Consider the following 21,324-nt stretch of genomic DNA (forward strand, 5'->3'; position numbering starts at 1 on the left):
TTTTAACAAAATTTTCAATAGAAATAAAATTTTGACAAAATCTTCTATAGAAATAACATTTTGACAAAATTTTCTATAGAAATAAAAAGGAGTTCCCTTATCATTGAGCTAAATATGGAATCGGGCAGCACTCAGTGATGAGAGAGAAATACACCACTGTTAGGTTAGGTTAGGTTATGGAGGATGACACGAATCCGAACTAGCGGATTTGTGTCCACTTAGACCATAGTTGGTCCATTGCGATTCCTCAAACTTCTTCCCATCTTCCTCCTCGTGTCCGTCTATTTCCGGCCGGAATGAGTCCATTGTATGATAATGTATCCTTCGGACGCTCCTAGTTCCTCCACCCCGAAGCCTTCTTCCACAGCCTCGGGGTCCAGACACCACCTACAAATATCATCATTCGCTAGGCCTATCCTTACCATGTGTTTTCCCAAGGTGTTGTGTCCCATTATGACGCCTATCATAGTCCTCACATCCCTCAGAGTTCCTAATATTATTTTCGTCAGTTTGGTTTGTTCATAGCCAATAGAAGAAGCCCATCGTCTCTTCCATAAGTCTTCATATTTGCTATTGATCCTGTAAATAAACCACCTGCACCTTCCTTATCCCTACACCACTGTGGTATCACAATGGACTGAATAGTCTATAAGTGAGCCTTGAAAAATCCGGCTGACACTATACCTAACCTAACCTAAGTAAAGGGTGATTTGTTAAGAGCTTGATAACTTTTTTTAAAAAAAAAACGCATAAAATTTGCAAAATCTCATCGGTTCTTTATTTGAAACGTTAGATTGGTCCATGACATTTACTTTTTGAAGATAATTTCATTTAAATGTTGACCGCGGCTGCGTCTTAGGTGGTCCATTCGGAAAGTCCAATTTTGGGCAACTTTTTCGAGCATTTCGGCCGGAATAGCCCGAATTTCTTCGGAAATGTTGTCTTCCAAAGCTGGAATAGTTGCTGGCTTATTTCTGTAGACTTTAGACTTGACGTAGCCCCACAAAAAATAGTCTAAAGGCGTCAAATCGCATGATCTTGGTGGCCAACTTACCGGTCCATTTCTTGAGATGAATTGTTCTCCGAAGTTTTCCCTCAAAATGGCCATAGAATCGCGAGCTGTGTGGCATGTAGCGCCATCTTGTTGAAACCACATGTCAACCAAGTTCAGTTCTTCCATTTTTGGCAACAAAAAGTTTGTTAGCATCGAACGATAGCGATCGCCATTCACCGTAACGTTGCGTCCAACAGCATCTTTGAAAAAATACGGTCCAATGATTCCACCAGCGTACAAACCACACCAAACAGTGCATTTTTCGGGATGCATGGGCAGTTCTTGAACGGCTTCTGGTTGCTCTTCACTCCAAATGCGGCAATTTTGCTTATTTACGTAGCCATTCAACCAGAAATGAGCCTCATCGCTGAACAAAATTTGTCGATAAAAAAGCGGATTTTCTGCCACTGATTTTGGTAATAAAATTCAATGATTTGCAAGCGTTGCTCGTTAGTAAGTCTATTCACGATGAAATGTCAAAGCATACTGAGCATCTTTCTCTTTGACACCATGTCTGAAATCCCACGTGATCTGTCAAATACTAATGCATGAAAATCCTAACCTCAAAAGAATCACCCTTTATATGAATATGGGAATATTAACCTTTATATAGCTTCCAACAAATTTGAAGGATTTGAGATGGTACGAAAAATTTTGGTCTACACTGTGGTGAATGCTATAATATAGTCGGACCTGCCCGAGTTTAAATCTTTTTTACTAGTTCTTTTTATTATGCTTAAATACCTCTGCCTCTAGTTGCATTGAGAATAATTGGGTTTCTGTAGAAATTCCTATGACTAGCTTAAATTTATATTATTTCTTATATTCTTTAAAATATTTTTGTTTTATTTAATTAAAATTTTCATTTCCTTCATAGAATGTCGGTTTAAAGTCAATAAGAATCATATCATCAATCATATTCGGCCCAATAAAAATGCATACAATATATAGTCTAGCTTCGGCAGGTCGTTTATATTTAATTTCTAATCTAACCAAAATTTTCGAAGCATACTTTTAGGCTTGATTTAAAAAGACTACGTAGTACAATGAAAAACCAAAAGTAAATTCAAATTTCTAGCTTAATTCGATTATCTCTGAAGAATTTTTTTTATTTTGTTTTCAATTAAAACGTACACGTGTTTTAAAAACATTTATATTGATTACCGCAAATTATCTTTGCGCCATGCCATTTCACTTGTTCAACGTAACAAAAAGAATTGTGAAATATTCCATAAATAAATGTAACCTTTTGTTGATATTTCGTTTTTCTCGATTGTACCGTCCCATTCGTTTATGTTTGCGTTTATTCACCCTAAACCAGAAAACCTTTTTAGTTTATTGTATGTTTGTTTCCGTTTAGTTTCCAATTTCTTTTTTTTTTCTGTCCAATTCATTTCCATCCAGCCAGTATCTTATGCGTTGGCAAACCAAATCCATTGGCATGAAATACTCAAACACAAACCATCCATCAACCTTGACACATTGCCTTATTTTGCTAATCAATCAACAACGTAATTTTTCTAATGTATTTTTAATAAAATGGCTGTGCAATTTTGTAAAAATTTTATGTCAAAATCCAACCTAATCCGAAGCTCCACAAATCCTTTGTTGCACCACTTGAATTTAATCTCTTGTTGCTGCTGCTACCGCTGTTGTTATTGTCGGCTAACATCATCTGCAATACTAAAACGCCAGGTTTTCTCTAAAAGTACGAACAGCATCATTGACAGCACCACCCGCACCCGCACCTTTGTCATAGTCAACGGTCAGAAGCACCGAAGCACCATCTCCACCAACGTCACCTCTTCTTGTTGTGCTCTAGAAATCATGTCGCAAAAACGTTTCTTTCATGAAGGAAATATCGTAAGTAATGATGTCTTTTTAATTCGTCATCTATTTTTTCAGGGCGGGGAAGTAGTTGGAGACAGAGAGAGAGAGAGAGAGTATATATTTTTGTTATAATTATTAATATATATTTTTTCGAATGTAAATACCTTATTGTAGATTTCATCTGAAATTTTGTTTCTGTTTGTTTGTTCCATTTCATTTCTAGTTCAATTATTCAATGCAGGAGCCTTCGTTTGAATGTCTCACGCCCACTTCACCCAATGGTGGGGGCTTCTGTGATTTACCAAGTAAAAAATATTATCGCAAGGCAGCTCATAGGTGAGTAAAATACTAAAGAATATTATTTTTAAATTAATGACTATATGATTGAATAGATTTTTTAAATACATTTTTGATTTTTCGATAATATAATGAAATATCTTTTAACTAAAAAAATAATCGTTCATATTGAAAATCTAGGATTTTCAGTAAATAAATTAGGCAAATATAAAAATCATATTTTAAACAAAATTTCATACTAAAAAAATTAAAAAAATATATATAAACAAGTAAGTGAAGTAGATAGTCGGGCGGGGCCGTCTATATCACACCCTAAACCACCCTTACTGAATTAGTAATCATAAGCATTTGTGGGGTAACATTGATATAGGTATGGGAGATAAACCGCAGTTGCATATTTAAGAAAATTAAGGGGTACATGTTTATGGGTGCTTTGTGTCAATCTGACTATAGCTCATAGTCAATGTCGCCAGGGAAAATGTTCGGTTTACCCTACAAGGACAAAAAAGTTCCCTACTTTCCCATACATTCCCAAACAATTTTCCCTACTATATTTTTCGTTAAATTTAAAAAATTTTACAAAAAAAAATGGTTCTAAGTATTTTATTATCTTATAACATGAATATGCAAAGTATATAACTTAGAATATAAATTTGTATTACCACCACGGTTGCCACAGTTGGTAGAATTCTACCCAAATTAGTAATCTTTTTTGTTAAACCTCTATAAAAATAAAATTTTGGAAAAAGTTTCTATAAACAAATTTTTGTGAGAAATTTTTCTATAGAAATAAAATTTTGACAATAAATTCTATAGAAATAAAATTTTGAGAAAAAAATCCACAGAAATAAAATTTTGAGAAAATTTTTTATAGAAATAATATTTTGAAAAAAAATTCTATAGAAATACAATTTTGACAAAATGTTCTATAGAAATAAGATGTTGACAAAATTTTCTACAGGAATAAAGTTTACCACACATTGTTAAAGATCAAGCCTTACCGGCTTCAAATTTCCTTCTCTAGAGCCACCAAAATGTAAAAATTATTACAAATTGTGTTGAGTGAAAATGTCCTACATTGTGGCCCTACGTCCCTACAATACGCTAAATATTAGAAAAACCATACATATAGGGAATTTCCCCTAATTCTGGCAACACTGGCTGTGTTGATATTGTAACTACGGGGTTAGTATGCCACTAATATTGAACCTATTATTAAAAAAGAGAAAATCGCCCAATTAGTGTGGGTAATAAATACAAACTTGTAAAAATCGAGCAATATTCTTATGTAAGAGCTACAAGTACACATTAGTACGATCGGCTAGTACATCAAAATTTGAAATTTGAGTAACATTGGTTAATAAATAAGAGTACTATGGCCAAATTTGGGAAAATCGAGCGATGCATATATATGGAAGCTATATCTAAATCTGAACCAATTTGCATAATATTTTGCGGATTTTATTAATCCCACAAAATGTTACCTTGTGCAAGATTTTAGTAAGATCAGTTAAGAAATGAGGCCTGTATGGTCAAACATAAGGTTATTAGGGGCGAATTTTTCAAAATCGGGTGATACATATATGGGAGCTATATCTACATCTGAACCGATTTCGATAAAATTTTGCACATATAGTTAATGCTATAGAAGACTACATTTGGCCAAATTTCAGTAAGATCGGTTGATAAATAAGGGTTTTATGGCCAAATTTAGAAAAATCGGGCGGTACATATATATGGGAGCTATAGCTAAATCTGAACCGATTTCGATGATTTTTTGCACATATAGTTAGTGCTAGAGAAGATTATATTTAGCCAAATTTGAGTAAGATCGGTTGATAAATAAAGGTTTTGTGGCCAAATTTGGGAAAATCGGGCGATACATATATAAAGGGTGATTCTTTTGAGGTTAGGATTTTCATGCATTAGTATTTGACAGATCACGTGGGATTTCAGACATGGTGTCAAAGAGAAAGATGCTCAGTATGCTTTGACATTTCATCATGAATAGACTTACTAACGAGCAACGCTTGCAAATCATTGAATTTTATTACCAAAATCAGTGGCAGAAAATCCGCTTTTTTATCGACAAATTTTGTTCAGCGATGAGGCTCATTTCTGGTTGAATGGCTACGTAAATAAGCAAAATTGCCGCATTTGGAGTGAAGAGCAACCAGAAGCCGTTCAAGAACTGCCCATGCATCCCGAAAAATGCACTGTTTGGTGTGGTTTGTACGCTGGTGGAATCATTGGACCGTATTTTTTCAAAGATGCTGTTGGACGCAACGTTACGGTGAATGGCGATCGCTATCGTTCGATGCTAACAAACTTTTTGTTGCCAAAAATGGAAGAACTGAACTTGGTTGACATGTGGTTTCAACAAGATGGCGCTACATGCCACACAGCTCGCTATTCTATGGCCATTTTGAGGGAAAACTTCGAAGAACAATTCATCTCAAGAAATGGACCGGTAAGTTGGCCACCAAGATCATGCGATTTGACGCCTTTAGACTATTTTTTGTGGGGCTACGTCAAGTCTAAAGTCTACAGAAATAAGCCAGCAACTATTCCAGCTTTGGAAGACAACATTTCCGAAGAAATTCGGGCTATTCCGGCCGAAATGCTCGAAAAAGTTGCCCAAAATTGGACTTTCCGAATGGACCACCTAAGACGCAGCCGCGGACAACATTTAAATGAAATTATCTTCAAAAAGTAAATGTCATGGACCAATCTAACGTTTCAAATAAAGAACCGATGAGATTTTGCAAATTTTATGGGTTTTTTTTTTAAAAAAAGTTATCAAGCTCTTAACAAATCACCCTTTATGAGAGCTATATAAATCTGAAGCGATTTGGATGAAATTTTGCAGACTTGAAGGGCGATGGGAAAGATTACCTTTTGCCAAATTTGGTGACGATTCGTTTGAAAAAAAAGCGCAACGTGACCCCATTTGTCGAAATCGGGCGATACATATATATGGGAGCTATATCTAAATTTGATCCGATTTCTTCCAAATTCAATAGCGTTCGTCCTTGTTCCCAAAAAACTCCCTGTGCCAAATTTCATCAAAATCGGTTAATAATTGCGACCGGAATCCTGTGAACAACAAATACATGGACAGACGGACGGACGGACGGACGGACACCAAGCGCTAGATCGACTCAGGAGGTGATTCTGAGTCGATCGGTATATATTTTATGGGGTCTAAAATCAATATTTCTGGTAGGCACATTTTTTGGCCGATCAAACTTATTATACCCTGACCACTATGTGGTTTAGGGTATACAAAGCTAAATTAACAGTTCATACGAAAATACCTTTTTCAGTCTTCACATCTAGGATTTTATTAAACATTATTTGGTTTAGCTACAGAGTATTTAAGTCTCAACATTGCAAAATTTTTAATTAAAACCAACCCGTTGTACAGTTTATTTTAACGCTCACTGTATACCATGGAAATGTTTCCTTCACAACATATCAAAATTTAGTTAGAGGCTTCAAATTAAATTAAAACACAAATTGTGACGTCAGTGCCACCTATTAGTAAATAGTAAATTTGTATAAGAAAACAAATAAATGAAGAAATATAATCTTCATCAGAAATGGCGGACGGAAAGGGATTAGAAACACAGTTGCCAGAAATTTGAACAAACATCTACCAAGCAAAAAATCATAATATGCAAAATTTTACTCTTATTCTTGCCAGAAATTTTAACAAAAATCTACCAAGCAAAAAATCATATTTTGCAAAATTTTATTCTTATCGAACATTTTGTCAAAATTTTATTTTGAATAGAAAAGTTTGTTAAAATTTTATTTTGTATAGAAAATTATTTCCAAAACTTATATTGAATAAGAATTTTTGTCAAAATTTTATTTTGTATAGAAAATTATTTCAATTTTTTTTTTCGAATAGACAATTTTGTCAAAATTTTTTTTCTATAAAAAATATTCTCTAATTTTATTTCTATAGAAAATTTTTTCAAACTTTTATTACTATAGAAAATTTTATTTCTATAGAAAATTTTGTAAAAATTTTATTTCTACAGAAAATTTTGTCAAAATTTTATTTCTATAGCAAATCGTGTCAAAATTTTATATCTATAGAAAATGTTGTCAAAATTTTATTTCTATAGAAAATTTTGTCAACATTTTATTTCTCTAGGAAATTTTGTCAAACTTTTATTTCTATAGAAAATTTTGTAAAAATTTTATTTCTATAGATAATTTTCTCAAACTTTTGTTTCTCTAGGAAATTTTGTCAAAAATTTTATTTCTATAGAAAATATTCTCAACCTTTTATTTCTATAGAAAATTTTCTCAAACTTTTATTTCTATAGAAAATTTTGTAAAAATTTTATTTCTATAGATAATTTTGTAAAAATTTTATTTCTATAGAACATTTTGTCAAAATTTTCTCAAACTTTTATTTCTATAGAAAATTTTGTAAAAATTTTATTTCTATAGATAATTTTGTAAAAATTTTATTTCTATAGAAAATTTTGTAAAAATTTTATTTCTATAGAAAATTTTGTCAAAATTTTATATCTATAGAAAATGTTGTCAAAATTTTATTTCTATAGAAAATTTTGTCAAAATATTATTTCTCTAGGAAATTTTGTCAAAAATTGTATTTCTATAGAAAATATTCTCTAACTTTTATTTCTATAGAAAATTTTCTCAAACTTTTATTTCTATAGAAAATTTTGTAAAAATTTTATTTCTATAGAAAATTTTGTAAAAAATTTATTTCTATAGAACATTTTGTCAAAATTTTCTCAAACTTATATTACTATAGAAAATTTTGTAAAAATTTTATTTCTATAGAAAATTTTGTAAAAGTTTTATTTCTACAGAAAATTTTGTCAAAATTTTATTTCTATAGCAAATCGTGTCAAAATTTTATATTTATAGAAAATGTTGTCAAAATTTTATTTCTATAGAAAATTTTGTCAAAATATTATTTCTCTAGGAAATTTTGTCAAAAATTTTATTTCTATAGAAAATATTCTCTAACTTTTATTTCTATGGAACATTTTCTCAAACTTTTATTTCTATAGAAAATTTTGTAAAAATTTTATTTCTATAGAAAATTTTGTAAAAATTTTATTTCTATAGAACATTTTGTCAAAATTTTATTTCTATAGCAAATCGTGTCAAAATTTTATATCTATAGAAAATGTTGTCAAAATTTTATTTCTATAGAAAATTTTGTCAAAATATTATTTCTCTAGGAAATTTTGTCAAAAATTTTATTTCTATAGGAAATATTCTCTAACTTTTATTTCTATTGAAAATTTTCTCAAACTTTTATTTCTACAGAAAATTTTGTAAAAATTTTATTTCTATAGAAAATTTTGTAAAAATTTTATTTCTATAGAACATTTTGTCAAAATTTTATTTCTATAGCAAATCGTGTCAAAATTTTATATCTATAGAAAATGTTGACAAAAATGTTATTTCTATAGAAAATTTTGTCAAAATTTTATTTCTCTAGGAAATTTTGTCAAAAATTTTATTTCTATAGAAAATATTCTCTAACTTTTATTTCTATAGAAAATTTTTTCAAACTTTTATTTCTATAGAAAATTTTGTAAAAATTTTATATCTATAGAAAATGTTTTAAAAATTGTATTCCTATAGAACATTTTGTCAAAATTTTATTTCTATAGCAACTCGTGTCAAAATTTTATATCTATAGAAAATGTTGTCAAAAATGTTATTTCTATAGAAAATTTTGTCAAAATTTTATTTCTCTAGGAAATTTTGTCAAAATTTTTTTTCTATAGAAAATATTCTCTAACTTTTATTTCTATAGAAAATTTTCTCAAACTTTTATTTCTATAGAAAATTTTCTGAAACTTTTATTTCTATAGAAAATTTTCTCAAAATTGTTTTTTCTATAGAAAATATTCTCTAACTTTAATTCCTATAGAAAATTTTCTCAAACTTTTATTTCTTTAGAAAATTGTGTAAAAATTTTATTTCTATAGAAAAATTTGTCCGAATTTTATTTCTATAGAAATATTTCTCAAAATTGCATTTTGTATAGAAAATTTTGTCAAAAATTTTTTTTGTACATAAAATTTTTGAACTACCTCTTAGTTGGCGAGGCATATTTGCAAAATATACCAAAACATCAAGAAATATACTAATCTATCAAACAAACAACAATTTATGTATCTCCAACATATGCATTTATGAACACATCAACCGATTCTTCAAGTGTCGAAAAACGTCAGGACTAACATATAGATGTTTTGAGTGCTCAAAAAATATTTTTTTTTTCATTTTATTGTTAAAAAGCAAAACATGTCCGAAGTAACATTGCATTTTAGAACCAGTTTAGATCTGTTCGTATTCGCTACCTTTGCAATAAATTATAACCTTCAAGCGGACGTAAAAACCATTATGCCGTCTTGAGATTGTCAACCCTGGCATTTTTTTTATCTCCGAACTATGCAAAAATCCAACGGTTTGGTATTCGGAGAATTTTGTGGTAATTGCACAGAAGAAATATATAGCGACTGGTTGACAAGCACTGAGTGAGATGGTGCTGAGTACTGTAAGGAAGTCAATTTCCTAAATTTTAGCATGCCCAGGCCTTCCATACTGTCTTTAGGACATTTTTGCGACAATATTCAGCATTTCTTTAGAAATTAAAGTTTTAAAAAATTTTCTATTAGATTAAAATTTTGAGAACATTGTCTATAGAAATAAATTTTTGACAAAATTTTCTATAGAAATAAAATTTTGACAAAATTTTTATAGAAATAAAACTTTTACAAAATTTTCCATAAAATTTTGAGAAATTCTATAGAAATAAATAAAATAAAATAAAATGTTGAGAAAATTTTCTATAGAAATAAATTTTTTAACAAATTTTCTATAGAAATAACATTTTTAAAAAAAAGTTCTACATGAATAAAATTTTGAGAAAATTTTCTAAGAAATCAATTTTTGACAACAAATTTTTTATAGTAATAAAATTTTGACAAACTTTTCAATGAAAATACAATTTTGACAAAATTTCTGAGGAAATGAAATTTTAATAAAATTTCCTATAAAATAACATTTTTACAAACATTTTCTATAGAAATAAAATGTTAATCAAATTTTCTATAGAAATAAAATGTTAACAAAATTTTCTATAGAAATAAAATTTTAACAAATTTTTCTATAGAAATAAAATTTTGACAAACATTTTCTATAGAAATAAAATTTTAACAAAATTTTCTATAGAAATAACATTTTGACAAACATTTTTTATAGAAAAAAATGTTGACAAAATTGTCTATAAAAATAAAATTTTGACAAAATTTTCTATAGAAATTAAATTTTGACAAAATTTTCTATAGAAATTAAATTTTGACAAAAATTTCTAGAGAAATAAAATGTTGACCAAATTTTCCATAAATTTTTGAGAAATTCTATAGAAATAAAATATTGAGAAAATTTTCCATAGAATTAAAAAAAATGTAAAATGTATAAAAAATTCCAAAGAAATAAAATTTTTAAAAAAAAGTTCTATCGGAATAAATTTTTGGCACAATTTTCTTTAGAAATAAAATTTTGAGAAAATTTTCCAAGAAATCAATTTTTGACAAAAAATTTTTTATAGTAATAAAATTTTGACCAACTTTGCAATGAAAATAAAATTTTTTCAAAATTTCTGTGAAAAAAAAAATTGATAAAAATTTCTATACAATAAAATTTTGACAAACATTTTCTATAAAAATAAAATTTTGACAAAATTGTCTTTAGAAATTAGAAAAAAAAAATGTTTAAAGAAATTTCTATAGAAATAAAATTTTTAAAAAAAGTTCTATAGGAATACATTTTTGGCACAATTTTCTAAGAAATCAATTTTTGACAAAAAAATTTTTATAGTAATAAAATTTTGACAAACTTTCAATGACAATAAAATTTTGACAAAATCTTCTATAGAAACAAAATTTTGATAAAATTTTCTATGGAAAAAAAATTTTTCAAACATATTCTATAGAAATAAAATTTTGACAACTATAGAAATAAAATTTTGAAAAACATTTTCTATAGAAATGAAATTTTGAGAAAATTTTCCATAGAAATAAAATTTTGAGAAAATTTCTTATAGAAATAAAATTTTGAGAAAATTTTCCATAGAAATAAAATTTTGAGAAAATTTTCCATAGAAATAAAATTTTGAGAAAATTTCTTATAGAAATAAAATTTTGAGAACATTTTCTACAGAAATAAAATTTTAACAAAATTTTCTATTGAAATAAAATTTTGACAAAATTTTCTGTACAAATAAAATTCTAACAACATTTTCTATAGAAATAAAATTTTAACAAAATTTTCTATAGAAATAACATATTGACAAACTTTTCCAAAAATAAAATTTTGACAAAATTTTTTATAGAAATAAAATTTTAACAAAATTTTCCATAGAAATAAAATTTTGAAAAACATTTGCTATAGAAATAAAATTTTGAAAAACATTTTCTATAGAAATAAAATTTTGACAAAATTTTCTATAGAAATAAAATTTAAAAAAAGTTTTCTATAGAAATAAAATCTTAACAAAATTTTCTATAGAAATAAAATGTTGACAAACATTTTTTATAGAAGAAAAAATTTGACAAAATTTTTATATAAATCAAATTTTGACAAAATTTTTATAGAAATAAAATTGTGACAAAATGTTTATAGAGATAAAATTTTGACAAAATTTTTATAGAAATAAAATGTTGAGAAAATTTTTCATAGAAATAAAGTTTTGAGAAAATTTTCTATGGGAATAAAATTTAGCCACAATTTTCTTTAGAAATAAAATTTTGAGAAAATTTTCTAAGAAATTTATTTTTGACAAAAGAACATTTATAGAAATAAAATTTTGACAAACTTTTCAATGAAAATAAAATTTTGACAAAATTTCCTATAGAAATAAAATTTAAAAAAAAAAATCTATAGAAATAAAATTAAAAAAAAAATTTCTATAGAAATAAAATGTTGACAAACATTTTTTATAGAAGAAAAATTTTGACAAAATTTTTATATAAATCAAATTTTGACAAAATTTTTATAGAAATAAAATTGTGACAAAATTTTTATAGAGATAAAATTTTGACAAAATTTTTATAGAAATAAAATTTTGACAAAATTTTCATTAAAATTTTGAGAAAATTTTCTATAGAAATCATATTTTTGAGAAAATTTTCCATAGAAATAAAATTTTGAGAAAATTTTCCATAGAAATAAAATTTTGAGAAAATTTTCCATAGAAATAAAATGTTGAGAAAATTTTCCATAGAAATAAAGTTTTGAGAAAATTTTCTATGAGAATAAAATTTAGGCACAATTTTCTTTAGAAATAAAATTTTGAGAAAATTTTCTAAGAAATTTATTTTTGACAAAAAAACATTTATAGAAATAAAATTTTGACAAACTTTTCAATGAAAATAAAATTTTGACAAAATTTCTGTGGAAATAAAATTTTGATAAAATTTTCTGTAAAATAAAATTTTGACAAACATTTTCTATAGAAATAAAATTTTGACAACATTGACTATAGAAATAAAATTTTAACAAAATTTTCTATAGAAATAAAATTTTGAAAAAAATTTTCTATAGAAATTAAATTTTGAAAAAAATTTTCTATAGAAATTAAATTTTGAGAAAATTTCTTATAGAAATAACATTTTGACAAAATTTTCCATAGAAATAAAATTTTAACAAAATTTTCTATACAAATAAAATTTTAACAAAATTTTCTATAAAAATAAAATTTTAACAAAATTGTCTATAGAAATAAAATTTTGACAAACATTTTCTATAAAAATAAAATTTTAACAAAATTCTCTATAGAAATAAAATTTTGATAATCATTTTTTATAGAAATAAAATTAAAAAAAAATGTTTCTATATGTTTGAGAAAATTTTCTATAGAAATAATATTTTGAGAAAATTTTCTATAGAAATAAAATTTTGACAAAATTATCTATAGAAATAAATATTTGAGAAAACAAATTTCGATTTTGACCAAATTTGGTACACTTCGCTAAAATGTTAATTGTACTCCAAATAAATTGGAGTAAAAATTTGACATGACTCTAAATCGGTCGAATGTTATATACATATCCCCGAAAAAAATTATATGTGCCACGTGTAAATTTATGTTATAGCCTTATAAAAAACTTTTATTGAAAACATGTTTTTTCCTATTTTATTTACACTTTTGTACGTTACTTAAAAAAAAAATAAATTAAATCTTTAGTTAACGTTTGCTTTTATAGAAAATTCATACTTAAATGTTTAGTCATAAAAAATATTTATATGTGCAAAATTATATTTTAGTTATATGTCAAAATAAAATTAAGATAGTTTGATTGACTAATGTGATATACGTTGTTATTGGAGCTTGATGTAAACGGTGAGGCATAGAACATACCAAGTTTTTCAAAGTTGCCATATCGATTTTTTTTCCATTCCGTAATTGCCGACTTTAGTTCTTTGGGTGTTGTATATTGCTTGGACTTCGCAAATACCTTAGTGGATAATATGCCTATAGGATTTAGAGCGGGACTTAGCACTGGCCAGTCCAGTAAAGGTATATCACGAGACTTAAAAAAGGTTTTTGTGAGGCGTGCAACATGGATGGGAGCAATGTCTTGTTGGAAAGTCCAAACTTCATCATATAACTCATCTGCAAAATCTATTAAATTGTTCTCCAATAAATCGACATATATCTCTGCGTTCATTTCAGTGGGGAAAAAAACCTATTTCAAATTTTCTTCGTGCTCCAAAAGCTGAACATACCATAAGATATCCACCTCCGTGGATGCGTTTATAGCAAGTTTGACGAGGGTACCGTGAATCTCGCCAATATTTGTGATGGCCATCAGGGCCATCCAAATTGAATTTCTTTTCGTCGCTTAATATAACCGTTTCGAACTCTTTGTCCCAAAAATTGTACTTTTCTGCAAAATAAATACGAGCAATTTTATGGTGTTATGCTAACTGCGGTTTAGGAATTTTATTTTCGTATTTTAGTCCTATATCGTACTTGACAATTTGCTGTATTCATTGTCTAGTCACATTCAGACCAAATTGTACTTTTATTTCTCTGCAGCTCATATGTTTATTGGCAGCAAGTTGGCGAATATGTCGCTTTGTCCTTTGGTCAACGGTTGGAATGTGCCCACTGCGTTTAGCACAACCATAGTTTGTGGGATTTTTTAAAAAATTGCTAATCGTATTGCGGTGTCGATTTGTCGCCGATGCAATTTCTCCAATTTTTTTGCCAGCTAGGTCCATTCCGATAATTTTTCTGCGTTCTTCCTCTGAAAAGTTCACTTCCTCGAGGCATTTACTAAACTCGTGTCTCCCACAAAATAGATCAACATTTCTTAAAATTTATAAAATTTATATATTTAGCAATAATGCGCCCATCGTGAACTTCGTAGGGTACTAATGATGTTTTTGCAATTTTTAGTTAAGTCCAATTTTTTTTTTCGTCAAACTTTTTTCTTTTTTAATTTTCTAAAATTAACCAAAATTTTCCTTTCTGGTGGGTTCACAGTTTTTTTTTTTTGAGTGTATATTGTAAAATACACAAATTACTAGTTACGAATAATATTTCCAACAAATGCAGTTGGCAACACATCTTATCAATTATCTCCAATGTGTTAATAGATATCTTCCGCGTCTGTGATTCTTGTTAAAAAACATCAATTTCACAATTGATAAAGTAAAATTTTATAAATAGATATTATCTTCTTTTCCACATGGGATGCTATTCATGGCATTCATTTAATTACAATCACAGAATTAACATTACACAAAAAGAAAAAAAAATATTTTTCGAAACGAAAGTTTTGATAATAAAATTTAAAAATTAAAATATATTATATTTAAGAGAAAATAAATTTATACAAAGCTATTTAAAGATTGTCTTAATCTTTTATTGTTCTTAGAGAACTTTTGAGAAATTTTTGTTATACCCTCCGCCATAGGATGGGGGTTATATTAACTTTGTCATTCCTTTTGTAACACATAGAAATATTGCTCTTAGACCCCATAAAGTATGAATATTCTGGATCGTGGTGAAATTCTGAGTCGATCTAAGCATGTCCGTCCGTCCGTCTGTTGAAATCACGCTAACTTCCGAACGAAACAAGCTATCGTCTTGAAAGTTGGCACAAGTAGTTGTTATTGATGTAGGTCGGATTGTATTGAAAATGGGCCATATCGGACCACTTTTACGTATAGCCCCCATATAAACCGATCACCAGATTTGGCTTGCGCAGCCTCTAAGAGAAGCAAATTGCATCCGATCCAGTTGAAATTTGGTACATAGTCTTGGTATATGGTATCTAACAACCATGCAAAAATTGGTCCACATCGGTCCATAATTATATATAGCCCCCATATAAACCGGTACCCAGATTTGGATTCCGGAGTCTCTAAGAGAAGCAAATTTCATCCGATCTGGCTGAAATTTGGTACATGGTGTTAATATATGGTTTTTAACACCCATGCAAAAATTGGTCCACATCGGTTCATAATTATATATAGCCCCCATATAAACCGATCCCCAAATTTGACCTCCAGAGCCTCATGGATGAGCAAATTTCATCCGATCCGGCTGAAATTTGGTACATGGTGTTAGTATATGGTCTCTAACAACGATGCAGGAATTGGTCCATATCGGTCCATAATTATATATAGCCGCCATATAAATCGATCCCCAGATTTGGCTTGCGGAGCCTCTAAGAGAAGCAAATTTCATCCGATCCGGCTGAAATTTGGTACATGGTATTGGTATATGGTCTCTAAAATCCATGCAAAAATTGGTCCACTTCGGTCCATAATTATATATAGCCCCCATATAAACCGATCCCCAGATTTGGCTTGCGGAGCCTCTAAGAGAAGCAAATTGCATCCGATCCGGCTGATGTTTGGTACATGGCGTTGGTATATGGTATCTAACAACCGTGCAATAATTGGTCCACATCGGTCCATAATTATATATAGCCCCCATATAAACCGATCCCCAGATTTGACCTCCAGAGCCTCATGGATGAGCAAATTGCATCTGATCCGGCTGATATTTGGTACATGGTCTCTAACAACCATGCAAAAATTGGTCCATATCGGTCTTAATTGTATATAACCCCCATTTAAACCTATCCCCAGATTTGACCTCCAGAGCCTCATGGATGAGCAACATTCATCCGATGCGGTTAAAATTTGATACGTGGTGTTAGAATATGGTCTCTGACAGGGCTGTAGAGTCGAGCCAATTTGCTCGACTCCGACTACGACTCCAGCATTTTTCATCAGCTCGACTCCGACTCCGGAGTCGACTCCGGGTAATATAATTAAATCTCATTTTAATACCACTAATTTGTAGTTCTATTGTGTGGGTACCTTAAGTGGATCGATATAAAGTATCGTATTTATTTATGTGTGCAAAAAAAAGGTCTTAATTTCACATTAGATGCCAATTGAACTCTATATTTTAAATTTAGGACAATGTTTAATAAATAAGATAATGATATAAATGCCCATCATAATATTAGAATATACCAACAGTATATGTATTTGTGGACCAAAATTATTGATACTATCTCAAATCCTTTAAATTTGCTGCGAGCTATATAAAGGTTTATATATCCATATGCATGCATTTGAATCTGAATCGATTTAGACAAAATTGTATATACTTCTACAAAATCTATGTACTTAAAATTTAAAGCTAACGTTATGGGACGTAACACAATTTTAACAAAAAATAAAAATGCAAGGAAAGTCTAAAATCGGGCGGCCCGATTATAATATACTCTGCTCAACTTTGTATTTAGAACTACATTTTGATAAAATCTCAAATCAGACTTCTACAAAATCTCGGGCATTATTTGGGAAATATTTATAATTGCTAAGACAATTTCGCAAAAATGCATTTATGATTCATTCATTGAAAAATTTGAAAATTTGTGTCATTTCTACTAGTTTTCGACTTAGCAGTGAGTATCAGTGAGCATACAATTTTGGAAAAATTTTTGTCTAGTAAAAAAAAAAATTTGCAAAATTTTATATAGAAATAAAATTTTGCAAAATTTTCTACAGAAACAAAATTTTGACTAAATTTTCTATAGAAATAAAATTTTGACCAAATATATAGAAATAAAATTTTGAATAAAATTTTTATAGAAATAAAATTTGGCAAAATTTTTTATAGAGATAAAAGTTTGAAAAAATTATCAATAGAAATACAATTAAAAAAAAACTTGTGAAGCTAGCAAAATTTTGCAAAATTTTCTATAGAAATAAAATTTTAAAATAGAAACAAAATTTTGACTAAATTTTCTATAGAAATAAAATGTTGACTAAATTTAATATCGAAAAAAAAATATTTCTATAGTAATAACATTTTGGATACATTTTTTATAGCAGTGAGTATCAGTGAGCATCAGTAAGAAAAAAAATTTGAGAAAATTTGCTATAGAAATAAAATTTGACAATTTTTTCTTATAGAAATAAAATTTTGACAAAATTATCAATAAAACTACAATTTTAGAAAAATTTTTGTGTAGCAAATAGAATTCTGCAAAATATTCTACAGAAAAAAAAAAATTTCGACTAAATTTTCTATAGAAATAAAATTTTGACTAAATTTTCTATAGAAATAAAATTTTTACAAAATTTTCTATAGAAATAAAATTTTGACTTAAATTTTTATAGAAATAAAATTATCAATAGAAATAAAATTTTGAAAAAATTTTTGTGTAAAAAACAAAATTTTGCAAAATTTTCTATAGAAATAAAATTTTGCAAAATATTCTATAGAAACAAAATTTTGACCAAATTTTCTAATAAAAAAATCTATTACTATAAAATTTTGGCAAAATTTTCAATAGAAATAAAATTTTGACTTAATTTTTTATAGAAATAAAGTTATCAATAGAAATAAAATTTTGAAAAACTTTTTGTGTAACAAGCCAAATTTTGCAAAATTTTCTATAGAAATAAAATTTTGCAAAATATTCTATAGAAACAAAGTTTTGACAAAATTTTCTATAGAAACAAAATTATCAAAATTTTATTTCTATGGAAAATTTTGTCAAAATTTTATTTCTATGGAAAATTTTGTCAAAAAATTTTTTTTTTCTATAGAAAATTTTGTCAAAATTTTATTTTTATAGAAAATGTTGTCAAAGCTTAATTCCTATGGAAAATTTTTCAAAATTTCATTTCTATAAAAAATTTTGTCAAAATTTTATTACTTTACAAAATTGTGTCACGATTTTATTTCTATAGAAAATTTTGTCAAAATTTTATTTCTATAGAAAATTTTGTCAAACTGAATTATTTACGTATTTAATCGGCCTATTTTTGTTTAATATATACCCTGTATGGACTAACTTACAATTGAGAACACGGTGTTAAGAAGTTTTACGATACCTTGTCATCGGCAAGTGTTACCGCAACCCAAGTAAATCGATTGTGGATGACAGTTTTTAGTAAAAGTTTCTATGCAATCCCTGGCAATCGGCAATCTCTTCTTTCAGTGTAGTTGCTTAAATATTTGATAAAGATTTTCTGAGTTTATTTTTTGCCTTAGCTCTAATCTCAATCTTCCAACTTTGACTATCAGCAATTATATATTTTAAATAAATATTTACAATGGAATGGGACCTGTGTTGCTAGTAGCAAAAAGGTCTTTATCAAGGTAAACTTTGAATTCATAATCGATTCTATTTCCAGGGTTTGTCAATAGTAAATACAGCTAGATTTGGAAATAAGAATTTTCTGTTATTGTTGGTGTTTGCCAGAGGGAAAAATTAATAAATATTTAAAATCTTTAACATTGACATTGTAGTTTATTGAATGACTTTATACACCCTACCCCCATAAAAAGTCCTGTAGGCGCCTAAAAGTAAATGAACTTTTATCGTATTTAGTTTTCAATTTAGAAAATACGAAAAAAAATTAATAACAAACTTTGTAAATATTGTTAAATATTGTTAAAATATTTCAAAAAATATTTAAGTACATTGCTAAGTCTATTATTGTTGTTTTATGAATTTTTCTCCCCTGCTAATTAAAATTTGTCTATAATTCCTTTTGTTGAAAATATATATATTTTTTTTTTTTTTTGTATTTTTTTCCCAAACACCTCAATTTACCATAGACTGAGAGGTTCATTGATCCAATTGATACTCGTGGCCAGTGTCTCATGTATGGGGCCATTGTATTTTCTTTATTAAATCGAAGAAAAAAAACAAGACACAATTTTCAATAAATATTTCTATATAAACTCGTAAATATTTCTTAAATACACATCATTGTCTTACATATAAACGCCCGTATATGTGAATCTTGTCAAAACAAAATCTAACAAAATAAGGAGAGTATTTTTTTTTTTGCATCTATAGGAAATATTTGCAATGGCTCGTATTGCTTAAGCACAAAAATTCTATAGGAAAATAAGCAAATTTGCTTTGTCTTATCAGCATTACATAGAGAGCATTTGTCAGGCTTTACTTTACTTTGTCTATGGTAGCAATTTAGAATTTTCTTCATAAATTTCATTATTTATTTGTTTCATCTATGGAAGTATTCTAAACAGATAAAATGCAAAATAACTTAATTAGAATTTTAGTCTAATCCTTTGAAAAAATATTGTAAGACATATTAATATTCATCACTTGGTCGATTTGAAAATAATATTTTGTACATTTTGCATTTCTTAATAAATATGGTGTTAGATTATTTATTATTTCAGCTGTTATATATATTAAATATAATGTGTATATTATATTCCTAATAAGTCTTATTTACATTATCGATTAAATATTTGTAGAACAATATATATAGGGTAACAGTTCATCGAATGTCTTACTAATCGCATATTAAATCTCACATAAATTATCACCCTGATGTTAATTGAAGTACATTCACATATATTTATTGATGTATTTTTACACATTCGTATGACAATAACAAATTGGAAAATAGAAATAATTATTTGTCATCAAATAAATTAATGTGGTAGTGGTTTCCTCAATTAATATGTTTAATCTTTACGTATCAAAAGAAATTTTTACCAAAAATATACTAAATTCAAAAACAATTTTTTTCAACGTTTTGATCAAATTTTTGTCAAAATTTTCTTTCTATGGAAAATTTTGTCAACATTTTCTTTCAATAGAAAATTTTGTCAAAATTTTATTTCTATAGAAAATTGTTGTCAAAACTTTATTTCTATAGAAAATTGTTGTCAAAACTTTATTTCAATTGTCAAACTTTTATATCTATAGGAAATTTTGTCAACATTTTATTTTTATTTAGAATTTTTCCAAATTTTTGTTTCCTATAGACAATTTTGTCACTTTTATTTCTATAATATTTTGACAAAATTTTATTCCTATAATTTTGTTAAAATTTCATTTCTATAAAAAATTTTGTCAAAATTTTATTTCTATGGAAAATTTTGTCAAAATTTTATTTCTATACAAAATTTTGTCACAATTTTATTTCTATAGAATATTTGGTTAAAATTTTATTTTTATAGGAAATGTTGTCAAAACTCTATTCCTATTGAAAATTTTGTAAAAATTCTATTTCTGTAGATTTTGTCAAAATCTTATTTTTATAGAATATTTCGTAAAAATTTTGCTAAAATCTTATTCCTGTAGAAAATTTTGTTAAAATTTTATTTTTATAGAAAATTTTGTCAAAATTTTATTTCTATAGAAAATTTGGTTAAAATTGTATTCCAATAGAAAATTTTGTCAAAATTTTATTTTATAGAAAATGTTGTCAAACTTTTATTTCTATAGAAAATTTTGTCAACATTTTATTTCTATAGAAGATTTTGTCAACATTTTATTTCTGTAACAAATTTCGTACAAATTTTATTTCTATAGAAAACTTTGTCAAAATTTTATTTCTATAGAAAATTTTGTCAAAATTTTATTTCTATAGAAAATTTTGTCAAAATTTTATTTCTATATAAGATTTGGTCAATATTTTATTTCTATAGAAGATTTTGTGAAAATTTTATTTCTATAGCAAATTTCGTCAAAATTTTATTTCTATAAAATGTTTTAAAAATTTTATTTCAATAGAAAATATTGTCGAAATTTCATTTCTAT

At 27.0% G+C, this 21,324-nt stretch overlaps 1 protein-coding gene and 1 long non-coding RNA gene across 2 annotated transcripts in view; one reads left to right on the forward strand and one right to left on the reverse strand.

The window, feature by feature from the left end:
* Positions 1–2,566: 2,566 nt before the first annotated feature.
* Positions 2,567–21,324, reverse strand: part of LOC142232000 (uncharacterized) — an 85,658-nt gene continuing 66,900 nt past the window's right edge. The window contains exons 2-3 of the long non-coding RNA XR_012720988.1: positions 3,049–3,232; positions 2,567–2,947 (exon numbers count right to left, since the gene is read on the reverse strand). This is a non-coding gene — a long non-coding RNA (uncharacterized LOC142232000). The remainder of the gene's footprint in view (positions 2,948–3,048; positions 3,233–21,324) is intronic.
* The window catches only part of Nt5b (5' nucleotidase B), a 163,653-nt gene continuing 144,922 nt past the window's right edge, over positions 2,594–21,324 (forward strand). The window contains exons 1-2 of the mRNA XM_075302673.1: positions 2,594–2,917; positions 3,108–3,220. Coding sequence (XP_075158788.1) covers positions 2,594–2,917; positions 3,108–3,220 — 437 coding nt within the window. The remainder of the gene's footprint in view (positions 2,918–3,107; positions 3,221–21,324) is intronic.

Source organism: Haematobia irritans, chromosome 3 (genome assembly GCF_050003625.1).
Source record: "Haematobia irritans isolate KBUSLIRL chromosome 3, ASM5000362v1, whole genome shotgun sequence".
Classification (NCBI taxonomy): domain Eukaryota; kingdom Metazoa; phylum Arthropoda; class Insecta; order Diptera; family Muscidae; genus Haematobia; species Haematobia irritans.